The sequence below is a fragment of the Schistocerca americana genome, chromosome 9 (assembly GCF_021461395.2).
Source record: "Schistocerca americana isolate TAMUIC-IGC-003095 chromosome 9, iqSchAmer2.1, whole genome shotgun sequence".
Lineage (NCBI taxonomy): Eukaryota > Metazoa > Arthropoda > Insecta > Orthoptera > Acrididae > Schistocerca > Schistocerca americana.
This window is the reverse complement of record NC_060127.1, coordinates 43,757,461-43,775,282: the sequence shown is the minus strand read 5'-3', so window position 1 is coordinate 43,775,282 and position 17,822 is coordinate 43,757,461. Positions and strand designations below refer to the sequence as shown.

Sequence of the window (17,822 nt, the reverse complement as noted above, 5' to 3'; positions counted from 1 at the left end):
GTAAGAGGCGTGTTAAGCCCCATTAAAGACAACACAGATCTTCGAGTTCCCGGCATTTATGGTGTCACCTGTGTTTGTAACAACATTTACATAAATCAAACTATCCGCACTTTTGCGAACACTGTACAGAGCATTCATATCTTGTGAAGTCATCTGTGCCCGAACATTGCCTAGAAAACAGGCACAAAATACAACTTGAAAAGATGGGGGACCAGAAATACACACTTAGGAGGGCATGGGGCCAGGTTTTGGACACTGAGCAAAAGCAAAGACGGATGCTCGATGCTTGTAGGGATGCGGCAGTGGCAGTTTCAAACACGATACCAGCCCCTCACACCGTCTGACATCACTTGGTTCCGTTGTGGGTGGAGCAGCTGGGAGCTATCTGACTCACCTTCCGCACGTGCGTCATGCCGGTCCTGTCTGGAAGGTTCGAAACACTGCCACTGCATCTACACAGGGTGGGTCAAAATGGACTTCACAACTTTCAAATGATATACAAATTTATTGAGATAACTTATAGAATCAGTAGACATGTCATTTTGCAGCAAACAATGTCAAGTTTCACATAAAAGTGTCAAGTATCATTTTGGTTTGATGTGACTACCATTTGTGATATGGCAGACATCCCACTGGTAATCAATTTCTTCCCACAACTGTTGCAGCAAATTGGGTGTAACTTGCACAGTAGCAATTTAGATTCAATTTTTCTCAGCGAGCTAAGTAGTTTCATTGAGGAGAAACATACACATGGTCTTTAATGAAATCCTGGAGAAAGAAATCCAGTGGTGCCAAGTTTGGAGAGTGACGTGGCCATGCAATTAGCCCTTCACATCCAATCCATCAGCCTGGTAAGCCATTTTCAAGGACACCTCGAACAAAGTTCTTGTGCCAAGAGTAAATTGTAGGGCCTGCTCGGAGATTCTCTAGACCAAACAGTTGTTACAGAGTTCATTTCATAAAACTGAAACACACAGCAAGCATGCTCTGCACCAGCAAAAATAGCCATTTTAACTGTGCACTATACTGCTGCTGCTCCTGGTGGTGGAAAGGGACACTGATACCCTCCACGGATCAAACTTGGAGTTGTTTGCTATAAAATGACAAATCTACCGAATTTGTAAGTTACCTGAAAAAATTTCTACAACATAGTTCCAAATTGTAAAGTTCTTTTTGACTCATCCAGTATAAAAGAAAAATGCTGTGCCAGGAATGGCAGTCAGTAATTTTAACTCCTGATGACAATGCCTGATCCACTATTGAAAGTTTGAGTATTTTATTTGAAGTGACACGACTAGTAAACTGAGAAGATTTTATTGAAGCATGTTGCCAGAAAAGACTCCGAGAACAACTGAAATAGAGTTTCTATGTAAAAATACAGCAACATGCCTGTCATTTAAGTAAATATTTTTGAATCTCAATCTACAAAAAAACTTGATATATCCAACCCAAACACACAGATAATATCTATCCAGAAACTCATCAGTGCAGCATTAGAAACTGTCAAGCAGAAATGAATTAAGTTTTGTTTTTAAAACTTTCATTATGTGTCAGCATGTTTTTGCACTATGTAGGTGGTCAAATATTTTCATGCCTGCATGCTTTGCTCTTTTCTGTGCAAGACTAAGGTTAAGTTGTCAGTTGTGAAGGCTATTTTTATGTATTCTATAAATCCAGTCACAGAGCACAAATATTTATCAATCAAGTTATTAATTTCAGTCAACGATGAACGTCTTCAGACCTGAGAAGATGCAGTATATTGCACCTATTGTATGATCACATATATGATAGTACAGTCATAATAATCCATACTAAAATTATAAATGTAAAAGTATATCAGTCTGTTATGCTTTCATGACTAAACTGCTGAACCAATATTGATAAAATTTGGCATGGAGATAGCTTGAAGGCTGAGGAAGAACATAAGCTACTTTAGAAAGTGTGTAGTACAACATATTTATTGATTTGAAGAATATAACACAAAATATGGAATAATAATTACTATTTGAAAAAAGCTATTTATTCTTTGACTTTTGAAATGTATCACATTTACGAAAATGCTTTTATTGTTTGGTATGTTCTACAAAAAATAAAATGATTCTTCATATACATATACATGTTTAATCCATACTTCCATACCAATATCAGTCACAAACCCCGTTGCATTTTGGCCACTGAGCATCTTGGGTCTCTCATTTTTATTGCTGCATTAAAATTTCCACGAAGATCTCATGGTTAGGCGGTTAGCACTGCTGGTTCACAACCATGGGTTCGAGAGCTCAATTCCCACTCGGATCATTTTTTTCCATCCATCTTTTTGCTCACGTCTTGATGTGTGCATTTCCTTATCATTTTATTATCACCAATGTGCAAGTCACCATAGTGGTGTCAAATAAACAGACTTATACAACACTCCTGAACTTCCCAACCAGGGTCTCCCAGCCAATAAAGCTATACACACATTTCATTTTACAATCCATCTTCCTTATTAACATTTTAAACGCAAAAGTGACTGTCTGTTATGTTTTCACAACTAAACCACTGAACTAATATCTGTGAAATTTGGTGTGAGATAGCTTGAACACTGATGAAGAAGATAGGCTACTTTAAAAAGTGTGTAGTACAAGTTTTTTATTGACTAGCAGAATATCATACAAATTAAGGAAAAATATTTACTCTTTGAAAAAGTTACTTAGTCTTTCACTTTCGAATTTTATCATATTTGTAAAAAGCTTACACTGGTTGATGTATTCTATGTAATATTATTCACCATAATCAATACAATGCTTATTCAGTTCTTGACATATTTAATCCATACTTCAATACTAACACTAGTATTATTAATTGTGAAAGCAACTCACTCAATTACATTTTTATGACTGAATTGCTGAACTAATTCTGATGGTATTTGTTATGGAGATAGCTTGAACCCAGAGGAAGACCAAAGGCTACTTTAGAAAGTTATATCCTCTTGAGTATTATTAACATAGTTAAACGTAGTATATGTGAGTGGCATGCACATAACGCTGGCAGGATGGTCAGCAACTCTTTGTGTTTATAGATTACTCTGTGACAGTTCAAATCCAATGTTATTGTGTGCATGGTTTATGATACTGAGTTCCTACAACACCTGGCATATCTGGTGAGTTTGGTGAGATACAATAAAATCAAACTGTAAGCCTGAGAACCATATTTACCCTGTTACTTTAAGCCTTGCAAACATGTCTAGTTTAGCGCATTGTTCTAAGAGAGCTCAAGCTGCAAAAGTTATGTACTTGAATCCCACAATGTCAGAACAATCACATGTCTGCCAGAACTAGGACGCAGAACATCAGGTGGCCTTGAGAGCTACAGAGACATTACAACAGTCACAAGCCCATCGGAATTTAGCTGCTGAGCACCACACATTCTTTACAGTTTCCAAGACGCTTGAAGACTCCCAATGACAGCATCACTTAAATACTGTACAAGAAACAGAGAGTAGTTTTACATGTGGAACTTTTGGTGAGGCTGCATTTGATTATGATATGTTAACGGACTATGTTAATCATATATTAGTCATTACAGGGAATGGATCAAAAATGTGGGCACCATAACACTCAAATGGAAGGGAGAAACAGCTGGTATGTGTTGCTCTGGTGGCAAATTCTTACATGCAGTACTAGGTGAGCCAGAGAAACCCCTAAAATCTCTAATTCTGCATGCATATTGAGCCATTTTTAAATATAATTAGAAAATATAATATGTACTATCAGATCTGACATACAGAAAAATGATACAAAGACATTCATTATGTACCTACATACTGGCACCACATACATTTTATACATATGTCTCTACACCATTATCTACACAGACATCTCATACAATTACTGGCTTATTTATTCACCATCACTCATCAAAACAAAACTACCAATATGCAAGTGAAGCAGCAGATAACAGTTGGTTAACCATATAAGCTTCATCATGAAGTTAATACTTCTGTTCCTGATGATATATTTATGAATGCTACTATTATTTTTAAAATGTGCCTCATTCTTCACAACTAACTGTGTAAGAGAGTAAACTTATTGTGGGTATTTTCTAAACAGTTCCCCACTTGAAATTCATGGATGGACACAAGATTTTATCTTTACAGCATATCTGTGCAATGCATACTTTGTGTCTATGTGTGGAATCGCACCACAAAATTATTCCATTTGACATCAAGTAATGGAAGTATGAAAGCTATTTTTCTAATCGTTACATCACCATATCAGCAATTACATGTCGCTAAACTCAAGTGTTTAAGAAGACCTGCAGTATGTGACCCCCAATTCAAGTTCTGGTCAATAAAAATAACCAGGAATTTTGAAAAATCTGTTTTACAGGACAAGGATGAGGACAAGGCAGGAAATCAAATGCATACTTTGCAAAAGAACTGTTGTGACATTTTGCATGATCAAGCATGACATGCATAGTGGCTTACAGGGACTATATTTAGATGGAGAGAGAGATGAATTATAGTACTTACCGGAGCTTCTTCCTTAACAGATACATACTCGAACTCCTGCTCTGGAGATGCAACTGGTTCAGCCTCCACCTGAATGAAACGAAAAGAGTTAAGCACAGGTAAAATGCAGAGCACAAGAAGCACAGATGAAACCAGTCTATTGAATATAAATGATTATGTCATGACCATAAAAATATCTGTGCCAGATCGAGACTTAAGCCCAAATTTCCCACTTAATGCGACAACCGACGGCAGGTTCAGTGGCATTTCTATACAGTTTTTGATGGCATCAATTTGTGTCCATATCACTGAAGATACAACTGCAACCTACCACACTTTCTGAGTGAATGATTTATTTCACCAAAACTAGTTTCAGGCCTGGGCCCATCAGCAAATGAGAGTGATGATTTCTCGTACAAATTTCACTTTTTTTATTCTTTATTTGCTGTGCAGCTTTTTCTTCGTGTTCACTTTGAAATCTCTTTTATAGTATGACTATTTTTGTTAGATACAACTGAAAATTGTGCTTTTTAAATTGTGCATAGTTCCCTTTATTTGGTGAGGTGAAATTTTCATTATTTTATCCATGACGGTTTGGCAACACTACAGCTGTTTTCATAAATATCACTGAAGAAAAAAACTGCAGCTAGCCACACTTTTTGAATGAATGATTTATTTCTCCCCAACTAACTATTGCATTTAACAAAAAATATCTAGCAGAAAAAGTGATTCCAAAATACATCAAAGTGAACAACAACAACAACAACAACAACAACAACAGTATAGCTGAACACGAGAAAGGGGACAAAAATGTGACATTTTTATGAAGCATTCTCACTGCCACCTGACAATTGGCCCAATCCAGAAACAATAAATCACTCATTTAGAAAGTGAGACAAATTGCACTTTTATCTTGGGTGAAAAATGGCTCTGAGCACTATGGGACTTAACTTCTGAGGTCATCAGTCCCCTAGAACTTAGAACTACTTAAACCTAACTAACATAAGGACATCATACACATCCATGCCCGAGGCAGGATTCGAACCTGCGTCCGCAGCAGTCGCGCGGTTCCCGACTGTAGCGCCTAGAACCGCTCGGCCACCCCGGCCGGCTTATCTTGGGTGACATTTACAAAAACACCCATGGTATTGTCAAACCGTCACGGATATAGTAATGTCACTGCACAATCACCGATTTCATCCTCATTGACTCTGCCATTCATTTTGGTGTATTTAATTCATTTTACCAAAAAATATACCCACAACTCCTGTGATATCAGAAGCGTCCAGTAGCAGATTTACTTCGCAACCTGTTTGCGAGATTCTGCTGGGGTGTCTACACTTTGACGACATGCATTCTGCAGGAAGGGACAGATTACACAGATACCGCATGGTTCTACAAAAACTGATGAGTCTGGTATTCACAAAGAACCACAACTAGACTGTCTGCCTCCCATTCAGTAACATCACACTGAGACAATCTTCGAGCCTACAGATGCGGCTCCTGAATATTTTTGGTGACTGAACCCTTTTGAGATACTCAATATTTTGCAGAGCCCTAAGATAAGCATAACCACATTTTATGTTCATTATCCAGTTACAAACATTCGGTGAAAATTATACACACATAGATATGTCATACATTACTGACTTCAACAATCTACAAAACAGTACACAATAATATACTAAAGAAAATACAACTGTAGTCATTCCACTGTAAACTGATGAAATGGTTAACATCTGATGGAAGTTACGAAGCTTTTTATTTTTGACCAAATGTTTAAGGTCAGGCTTGGTAAAAGAGAATTGAAGACACATCAGGCTCAGTCTATTGTGGTGAAGCTGCATAAGCTGAGAATCCCATTTCACACAAGTACGTTGTTGGGAATGGCAGAAGAACAGTCAGAGCCTCTGTGGCAAGATATGGATATTCATCCTGAATCCTGCACCAAAAATCATCATTGTTTTGAACAATGATTCCATGCTTAAATGTGATGTAATTTCTAAAAAGCATTCATAGGTTTTGTTTGACATATTTTCTGGCTACTGCAAATTTGGTACAAAAGGCTTCTGAAGCTGTAAATTCATTTTCAGCTTAGTTGTCTGCTGTTATGGAAAATACACCGCATCTCAAAATATGCACACATATCATGGAGACATTGGAGCAAGTTTTCTAGTTCTTTATTGCCAACAAAAACAAGTTGATTATTTTGTTACTAGCATTGAAAACTGATGCTTTTGTACTTTTAAAGATAGATTTAATTAATTATTTTTTCCAAATAGATATTGAAAAAAATCCTAGACTCGACAACCAGTTCACATCACTCAAATGGTCTTTCAATTAAAAAAGATTTTAAAAAAATATTCTGTCATAAAAGCTCAAAATTCAGCTATTAGTTCGATTAATCTTGTTGAAGCTTTAGCCCGAGTAGATCATCTAACCTCAGATGGAGCACTTATGTTTTATGTCTGCCCCCACAATCTTCACACAATACTGATAATGGGCATCACTGACAAGGGCATGATTTAATGTAACTGATTATTTTTACTGTTTCATCAAGAACCAGTTTTAGGTACACCTTCTTTACCATGAGTGCTCGTCTATGCAGGGTATAGTACCTGGAACTACGGTTTGGGACTTCCCTTTCTGTTAGTTATACCACTCCAGCTGTTTTACCAATGACTGTATATTGATACAATGATTTCATCTGAGTAGTTTATTTTAAAAAAATTGTTAATTGCATTAAAAATTTCTTTTCTGACAGCACTAATTGTCAGCGAAGTGCACATAAGCAGCCTGTCTTTGAGTGAATGTTTATATGGATATCGTACTATGTCAGCAAGATGGCGAGTCCAGCAACATCGGTGGAATCATCCATTTGCAAGACGAATTTGTTGTGCCAAAGGCAACCAACTATACCTGCAAGATCATGAATTTGACATGAGACAATATCATTTGAAAGTGGCACTGTGGAAAGATATGCAGGTGTTATGTCTGCGACACATGGTTTTAGTAAATTCTCAGTGACAGCGTGTGCTTTGCCCACTTGTGCTATGTGATAGCTCACTAAATACAATACTTCTGTGGCCTTTTCATTCACAGTTTCGATCACATACTTCATAGTTCTTTAACTTCTTAATAACTGTTCTTTATTACATATAAAAAATTCTTCATTGTCTTTGCAATCGGGATGTATAGTTTCTAAATCTCAGTACATCTTAGCAGGTACCATGAAACTACTTACAGGCACCTACATAACATGAAGAGAGGTGAGGCATTAGAATTACAAATCCAAGATTGAGGTAAGAATCGTCATAATTTCTTTTTTTCACCTTCAGTGAGTCATTAGATACCTTGCTGCTTCAAATCATGGAGCCTGTAGTTGTTAATTTACCTTATTGAATCTCATAGATTTCATTGGAAATCTTTGACATTAATGCTACATCTTCTGGGTGAACCATCTTTGAACTTTTGATGTGAGATTTGGTTGCAGTACCATTAAGCCAATAATCAATTCTGTCTTCTAATAATAACGGTTCAATTTTATAATAAGGCAAATGTAGAATAATATGACCACAAGATCTGTAATTTTACAACTGAGTTCAATAACAAACACAATTCGAATATCCTGCAGCCTGAAAGCAGAGTGCAGATTTGTCATGCCAAACCGCAAAATTGAGTAGGAACTGTATTTTGTGCTGCGCGGCATGGGTTTATATAACCCTGAGTGGTGAGCATACATGGCAAAGTGACAAAATCCTTTCGGGCGGTTCGAGGTTTTCACAGATGACAGATAGATGGAGAGAGCATAGTGGAATGTTCACAGCAAGTGTAGAAACAGAAAGAGACAGACAAAGAGCAGTATTTTTTCAGTGTGTGACAAGACTTGATGTGCTTTGTTCTTTAAGTTGATATGATTTCAGCAGAGCCCTTACAGATGGCTTGTGGAGCCCCAAGGCTCCAGAAAGCACACATTTAGTATCACTGGTCAAGAGCAATGCTCGTGCACGATCTGAAATCAGTCCCAGACTTCTTTCTTTTACACTCCTCTGAACATATCTACTAGCATCAGCTTGCCAGCTGCTTCTAGTCTTCTAAAATTACATCCAAGGTGTGCTCCATCCTCATCCAAGCTAGCATTCTGAAGGGAGATATTATGAATAACTTGAGAGTTTGATACCCCTTTGCCAACACACAACTTTTACCTTACACCTCAGGCTATTCCATAGATCAGTATGTCACCACACCTAAGATTTTGTATTCTTGTTAGTTGGCTTCACCAACTCACAGCCAAATTGTCAACTTCAAACCTAACCTTGACCTTGGGCTGCACTACAGGTCAGTCCGTTACCAGAAAACACCTTCCACTATGTAGAAACAAAAGAAACATTGAAACTTCCTGTCAGATTAAAACTGTGTGCCGGACCAAGACTCGAACTCGGGACCTTTCCCTTTCGCAGGCAAGTGCTCTACCAACTGAGCTACCAAGCACGACTCACACTCCGTCCTCACAGCCTTACTTCTACCAGTAACTCGTCTCCCACCTTCCAGACTTTACAAAAGTTCTCCTGCGAACCTAGCAGAACTAGCACTTCTGAAAGAAAGGATATTGCGGAGACATGGCTTAGCCACAGCCTGGGGGATGTTTCCAGAATGAGGTTCACAGGAGAGTTTCTGTAAAGTTTGGAAGGTAGAAGACACGGTAATGGTAGAAGTAAGGCTGTGAGGATGGGGCGTGAGTCATGCTTGGGTAGCTCAGTTGGTTGAGCACTTGCCCGCGAAAGGCAAAGGTCCCGAGTTCGAGTCTCGGTCCGGCACACAGTTTTAATCTTCCAGGAAGTTTCATACCAGCACACACTCCACTGCAGAGTGAAAATCTCATTCTGGAAACATTTCCTAGGCTGTGCCTAAGCCATGTCTCCGCAATATCCTTTCTTTCAGGAGTCCTTGTTCTGCTAGGTTTGCACGAGAACTTCTGTAAAGTTTGGAAGGTAGGAGACGAGGTACTGGTAGAAGTACAGCTGTGAGGACGGGGCAAGAGTCGTGCTTGGGTAGCTCAGTTGGTAGAGCACTTGCCCGCAAAAGGCAAAGGTCCCAAGTTCAAGTCTCTGCCCGGAAGTTTTATACCAGCGCACACTCCACTGCAGCATGAAAATCTCAATCTGAAAAGAAACATTGTCAATGTTCTGCTCCTTTTCTGCCTGCATGACATTGCATGCCACATCACTGTTACGCAACAGGACGAAGCCAATATCTGGTATCGGTACATTAAACTGACTTGTTCCACATTCTGCCTTTTGATTCCTGGGGGAACTTCCACACCTGAGTGGTGCTACACTGATGTGCACACAATGAGGTGGGCGGAGGGCCAATGCACAGTGGCAAGGGACAGAGTACCACATCACGCTGTACCCAACAGAATCATATATCATATTACCGAGTCTGCATGTAGCATGTGGTTACTGGGAACATAGAACATTTAGCACTAATTTTCGTGTTAGTTTAGATACAGTGAACTTACTTTGCTACTGTAATGTTCATTATGCATGGCACGACACAAACATGACAAATACTACATTAAGAGGTGACAACGGAGCATATACAGTTCGCTAGGAGAGTTAGAAGCAAAAACAGTGGTATGATGTGGTACCAACCCCGGGGCTGTTAGTTTCCATGGTAGGAAACGGCTGGAGTGTGATGTGTGGGACAGAGATAGAGAACACACTGGCTATGCTGCAAACTATTCTCCACCTCTCTCTAAAGAACGCATCACACAACTGCTTTCTCAATTGCATAGCAATACAGTAATGAAAAGACCTCCATTACAATGCCAAAATCGGCAGCATCAGTGGAAATAACTTTTCATACCTGTTCTCACAGAGTAACTCAAGACCACAAGCAACAGTATTTTACAGAAAAATTGTACTATTTTCAAAGCCTACTAATACTTGTGACAAATATAAAAGTTGAGAATGTCCTAATCAATAATACCTTTTGTTTATTATTGCCATGACAAACTTCAGTAAGCAAATTATTTTCCAAGGACTACACACATCACAGACAAAACTGAGGTCGTTTTACTGACCCTACAGCAGGAGGCGATATTAAGATAATTATCATTTCTGGAAAACAATACAGGGTTTGTCCGGAAAGTAATGCATCACTTTTTTTTTAATTTATTGATTGGATATGTTGAAAAATTTAAAGTTCTTCAAAGCATTTCCCTTTTGCACCAATGAATTTTTACCAGTGCAGTTGCCATGAGTCATAAGCTTTCTAGAATTCCTCAGTTGGGAAGCTCACTAGGGAACCCATGAATGTAGGTTGTGCATTGTCGACTTACTGGAGATGCGTTTCTTTGGGGTCCCTCTTCAGTCTAAAACATGAAAAAGTCTACCGTGGCTGTGTCAGGACTGTAGGGCTGCTGCAGCACCATTTTCACACCGGTCTGGGTCGAGTAGGCCATGAGAACAAAGGCGGTGCGAGATGGTGTGTTGCAGTGGTGCAGTTTCCTTCCACACTTAGGTGACCCAGTGATTCAGTTTCTGGACCACTTCCTTGTAAAACTGAGCACTGATGATCTGTCCAGAGAGGACAAAAACATGGTGCACCATTCTCTTTGCATAAAAAAGCAATGAGCAAGGACTTTAGATGGGACTCAATTGTGCGAGCCTCCTCCTACCACAGCAATGATGTCATGTGCCATTCTGCACTCTGCCTCTTTGACACTGGATCTTACTGAAAGACAAGTGATTAACCCCTTAGCTTACAGTGTCGTGTGAGAGACATAGCGTGCCGACCTGGCCAAACATCACCTAGACTTATCAGAGACATGGTACGTTTACTGCACTGAACAAGCGCATGTCGTGTGAGAGAGGTCGTCAGTCAGCCATGCCAAATGTAAACAGAACGTCTCTGACATGTTGCGGAGCTGATCGAGTACACGCGGCCTACACAAAGTGTTCTTCGTCGCATTCGGACCTGGCGACACTACAAAAATACTTTCACAATGTTCTCGACGTGTAGCAAACGAGTTCACGAGGAAAGGGAGACATGTGGTGGCATAGCCAACAATGATTTTGCAGGATCTTTTGATAGTGGCAGTGACAGTGGTAGTGACGTTTTACCTCCTGTACGAAAATGGAGTAAGCAGCTGGTGATTGAAGATGATACTGACGAAGGAAAGCAAACCTACCAGCAACAATCAGAATCGTAGATGTGGCAAAAGGAAGACAATGAACCCACAATCTGGACCTTTACAGCACGTGAGTACAAGCATAAGAGAATTACACATTTTCTACGTAATATTTAATAGTACATTTTGGGAAAACATCATAACTGAGACGAATAGATATGCACAAGATGTACTCAACAATGAACAGAAGAGACGAAAAATAGACCAAAAGTGGTCCCCTATAGGCTGTAATGAAATAAAAATATACATTACGCTATGTATAATCATGGCTGAAGTAAGGAAACCGTCGATTCAGATGAATTGGTCTATGAGGGCTGTTACAGAAATGACAATATTTAAGATGATGATGCCATTCAGGAGATTTTTGCACATAAGTAGATTTCAGCATCTGGCAAATAACAGTTTAGCCAACAACACACATAAGCTGTACAAACTAAAACCAGTCACAGATACGTTCAATCAAAAATTTAAGGAATTGTACACAATGCAAGAGAATATTGCCAATGATGAATCGTTAATGAAATTTAAGGGGTGCTTATCCTACAAACAATTTGACCCATCAAAACGAGCAAGCTTTGGTATTGAAATTTATAAATTGTTCAGGATACTGCTATGATTTTAAGATATACACGGGTAGTGACAAACGTGATGCTAGTGGTAGTGCCACTGAAAGTATAGTTCTAGAACTATCACAGTCGGTATTACACAAAGAGCATACTCTATATTTAGATAACTCGTTTTCTTCACCAAAATTTTTCAAAACTCTCCTCACCAATAAAACTAATGTGATTGGAACAGTGCGCTCAAACAGAAAAAAATATGCCCACAGACTACCTGAAGGCAAAATTAAAGAAGGGACAATATACAATGAGGAGTTGTAATGGAATATTGGCACTAAAATGGAAAGATAAATGCTCTGCTTTCCACAAAACATTCAACAGCAGAAATGATTGCCACAGACACACCTCTACACAATGCATCATGGAAACCGAAATGTGTAGTCGAATAAAATAGAGGCATGATTGGAATTGATTGCCAAGATCAGATGCTCGCATGCTTCCCTGTGATGAGGAAATGTATGAAAGGATATCGCAAGATATTCTTTTACCTATTTGATGTTGCTTTATTTAACACGTACATTTTGTACAATACATTGTAGCAAATGACAGAGCAAGCAGAATATAGGATTCACATTGCAGAATCATTGTTGAAAAATACACCTCAACCGGAATATAATCGGAAGGGACGATTAGCATCCGGTGATATACCACAAAGTCTGCATGCGCAACATTGGGCACATTTTCCCAAACATATTGATCCAACACCATCAAAAGTAATTCCTGCGAGAGCTTGTGTAGTGTGCAGAAAGCATAAACGACGCAATGAAACAACGTGGGAATGCAAAAAGTGCAGAGTTGCATTACATTTGCCAGATTGTTTTGAACGATATCATACAATCAAAGACTATCAAATTCGTGTACATGTCATTGTGAAGACATTGCATTTGAAAATATGTTTGCCAACATATTATCATAATAGGTCTCAGGTTTATACAAGGGCGATGTACTTGAGGACAATATTATGGAAATGGAACAGGATGTAGATGAAGATGAAATGGGAGATAGGAGGATACTGCGTGAAGAGTTTGACAGAGCACTGAAAGACCTGAGTCAAAACAAGGCCCAAGGAGCAGACAACATTCCATTAGAACTACTGACGGCCTTGGGAGAGCCAGTCATGACAAAACTCTACCATCTGGTGAGCAACATGTATGAGACAGGTGAAATACCCACAGACTTCAAGAAGAACATAATAATTCCAATCCCAAAGAAAGCAGGTGTTGACAGATGTGAAAATTACCGAACTATCAGTTTAATAAGTCACAGCTGCAAAGTGCTAACGCGAATTCTTTACAGACGAATGGAAAAACTGGTAGAAGCGGACCTCGGGGAAGATCAGTTTGGATTCCGTAGAAATGTTGGAACACGTGAGGCAATACTAACCTTACGACTTATCTTAGAAGTAGGATTAAGAAAAGGCAAACCTACGTTTCTAGCATTTGTAGACTTAGAGAAAGTTTTTGACAACGTTAACTGCAATACTCTCTTTCAAATTCTGAAGGTGGCAGGGGTAAAATACAGGGAGCGAAAGGCTATTTACAATTTGTACAGAAACCAAATGGCAGTTATAAGAGTCGAGGGGCATGAAAGGCAAGCAGTGGTTGGGAAAGGAGTGAGACAGGGTTGTAGCCTCTCCCCGATGTTATTCAATTTGTATATTGAGCAAGCAGTAAAGGAAACAAAAGAAAAATTCGGAGTAGGTATTAAAATTCATGGAGAAGAAGTAAAAACTTTGAGGTTCGCCAATGACATTGTAATTCTGTAAGAGACAGCAAAGGACTTGGAAGAGCAGTTGAACGGAATGGACAGTGTCTTGAAAGGAGGATATAAGATGAACATCAACAAAAGCAAAAAGAGGATAATGGAATGTAGTCAAATTAAGTCGGGTGATGCTGAGGGAATTAGATTAGGAAATGAGACACTTAAAGTAGTAAAGGAGTTTTGCTATTTAGGGAGTAAAATAACTGATGATGGTCGAAGTAGAGAGGATATAAAATGTAGACTGGCAATGAAATCGTTTCTGAAGAAGAGAAATTTGTTAACATCGAGTATAGATTTAAGTGTCAGGAAGTCGTATCTGAAAGTATTTGCATGGAGTGTAGCCATGTATGGAAGTGAAACATGGGCAATAAATAGTTTGACAGGAAGAGAATAGAAGCTTTCGATATGTGGTGCTACAGAAGAATGCTGAAGATTACATGGGTAGATCACGTAACTAATGAGGAGGGATTGAATAGAGTAGGGGAGAAGAGGAGTTTGTGGCACAACTTGACAAGAAGAAGGGACCGGTTGGTAGGGCATGTTCTGAGGCATCAAGGGATCACAAATTTAGCGTTGGAGGGCAGCGTGGAGGGTAAAAATCATATAGGGAGACCAAGAGATGAATACATTAAGCAGATTCAGAAAGATGTAGGTTGCAGTAAGTACTGGGAGATGATGAAGCTTGCACAAGATAGAGTAGCACGGAGAGCTGCATCAAACCAGTTGGTTGGTTGTTTGGTTTGGGGAAGGAGACCAGACAGCGTGGTCATCGGTCTCATCGGATTATGGAAGGATGGGGAAGGAAGTCGGCCGTGCCCTTTCAGAGGAACCATCCCGGCATTTGCCTGGAGTGATTTAGGGAAATCACCATCAAACCAGTCTCAGGACTGAAGACCACAACAACAACAACGTAGCAACAGAAATGGTTATCAGGGCTTTGATGCCACTGTGTGAGAATTTCTTTATAATTATTTACTTCTGGATGATTGCTTTTGTCTAAAACATTCTGACCACTAGTCACGAATCCTGAGTCAAGTATAAATGATCGAATTTAGTTATCGATTATTTCTGTCATGGAACTGAGAATGTAGAAATAAATTGTTCCAGAAACAAATTGTAGTAAGCACTGAAACCTCAGAATAGATGGTCTTGAAGGGAAACCATTCCACAAATCAACTTGTCAGTTTCTTTTTATTTTGGGTTCAACATGTCACAACTTTTATTTTTGATCACATATTTTCTAAATGTTACCTCTTTCTTAGTTTCATCTTGTAATATTATTGGTATTTCCGTCCTACGAAAGCTTTGAGTACCCTTTGAAAGACATTTGTTTTGTATAATTTACATAACTGTAAAGATGCGCATCTAGCGCGGACGCTGATACATCGATTGCGCAGTCAAAGAAACATTTTAACAGAAGCTGAACTGTCGTTCTGCTTCGATCTAAATAAAAGATGACGGTAGAAAACTTTTGTAGATCTTCAGATTTTAATGTGCTTCTGCTTGTTATGTGAAAACGTAAAGGAGGTCGACTTTAAGTTAAAAAAATGAGCGGTCTTGCCAGCGTGCAGACAACATTATTAATTAATAAAATTAAAGTAATTTATGTTCGAAACTGTAAATCAGCAAGTTATTGTTATCGGAGGTGTTGAATAGTGCAAGAATTGTCTTCAACGAAAGGAGAAAAGTAGTGACTATAATTTGTGGAAAAAAAAAAAAAAAAAAGTGAACCAAGGAGACAGCACAGGACAGGCTGAAATCTGATCGCACCATACTGTTAGAAAAGTAATTATGTAAGTTGTATTGTTTATAAATAAGCCCTAATTTTGCTAGTGAGAATTGTTTGAATATATTTAGTGTTTACCAGACTTCTTATTCTGTTCTTTTCCTTTATACTTTTTTATCCTCCATGCCATATTATTTTTATAAATGTCAAACAGCCTTTACTGCAGCAGAGAATACTGCGGCATCCTGGTCGTAGACAGAAGGCCGCTCCTTGTCTTCTATACAATTCATAGCTGCCCCATTTATTAATTATTTCATTTGCAAATGCATTTTTTTTTACTGTTCATTGTGAAAGGTCCCTTAGGTAATTATAAAATTCATACTAATTACGTAAAGAAATCCGGGTTGTTCTTTTCCAAATAATAGAAGTCTTTGCGTAATCAAAACCTAGCTTCCTTCTGACAACGATCAGGAGCCGACCAGAAGACGGACGCCTTCGACCGCTTTCGTGTCTCCTGTGGCAAAGCTGTGCCAGACTGGAAACACGACATTCTAGTATGAAATACCGATTTAAATTGATAGAATTGAAATATATTTAACGAAGGAAAAATAATATTTTTTTTATCATACTAGAATCTGCAGGTAACACTTCCTCCATGTTTGAGTCTCTGCACTCTTCATATTCAGCAATACGTACAGATTTCGAATGCCCTTTCAAAGCCATAGCCATACGTCTGTTTTTGAATAGCTTCTCTCACAAATGTTAGATGCTGCCGTATCTGTGCTGTCTTAACTGAGGTAACATCATATCACATTTCTCTTAGGTTTCATTATGATCAGCTTTCACAGTCGTAAGTGGCTGATAAATGCAGACTTCCTGACAGGTTAATTTGGGTCTCTAACTGTCAGCTAATGCACAGAATGTTCTCAGTAAATTCCACTAACCCTCAGCAGTGGTCTTTCCTCTGTGGTGTGCTAAGGCATCTCTGGTCGTGGCAATGTCCCTCAACTGCCTGAGGTACAGTGCTGTCACTGCTGTTGTTGCTACTTGACTTTTTGATTGTTCAATTTTCAAGTTCAAAAACTTTTAACTGTCAGTAAAGCCTCCTTTCAAAAACCAGCACAGCTGGAGGTGTAACTCCAAATGGAAGCTCTGTCAATCCCTAATACAAACTTCAAAGCTGGTAACTAATTTTCCCATATTTGAGCTGTACAAGACAGTAATTTTTCTGCCAATATCCAACATGGTCAGGATGTAAAGTGTCAATATTAGAAAGGCTTAATGTGCAGGTACTTTTTTTATACATGAAAAGTAATGTATATCATTCCTCTGCACACCAGTGTGCTTTTCCTGTGGCTATTGTCTCAGGTAGGGTCAGTTTCCAAGGGAAGAAAGCTGTTTTCAATTGGAGTTGAGGGGCTGGCTTTCTCTAAACCTCCTAAGTGAGCATAGGAGGCTGGTTCAGTGTAGAGTGATTTCCCCATGATGATCTTTGCCAAACAACTCCTAAAAATCTTAGGGTGAAGCAGCGCTTTGCATAAGAGTTATAAGTGGATGCAGTAAATGTCCAGTGAGAATACCAACATTCTGTTCCTGATTCTGATTGGCTGAAAGGCCTAGTCATTTTGTGAAGCTGTTTGGAAGTCACAAAATGTAGGAATCAGCCTGCAGCCTCTGGAGGGGGGGAGGGGGGTAAAACTCTTGTGTCTCTGGGGCAGACCTTGCGTTTCAGTAGTGTATCCATTATGTACTTCAGAAGCCAGGAGAGGCAGGCAGAGACCTCAAATTAAATAACTGAGCTAAGTAGCTAGCTACACACAGGTATTCAATGAATGAGACGATCTTCATGAATTTTTCACTGAAGCCAATAAATTATATTCATTTCTATGGAAATCTGAGAGTTGTGTTTTCACGTTCATTTTAGATTTTCAGCTGTATTCTTGTTTTGTTATGGTGGACACTATGGCTGGCAGTTGGCAGGAACCAGCTCTACATCTACATATACATCTATATCTACACAGAACTCCG

General features: G+C 38.9%; 1 protein-coding gene across 7 annotated transcripts in view; it reads right to left on the bottom strand.

Annotated features, from left to right (window-relative positions):
• Nucleotides 1-17,822, bottom strand: part of LOC124551113 (zinc finger protein 70-like) — a 147,433-nt gene that overhangs the window by 105,494 nt on the left and 24,117 nt on the right. For all 7 annotated transcript variants that reach the window (XM_047126053.1, XM_047126052.1, XM_047126059.1 and 4 more), the window contains one exon: nucleotides 4,514-4,582. In XM_047126053.1, coding sequence (XP_046982009.1) covers nucleotides 4,514-4,582 — 69 coding nt within the window. The remainder of the gene's footprint in view (nucleotides 1-4,513; nucleotides 4,583-17,822) is intronic.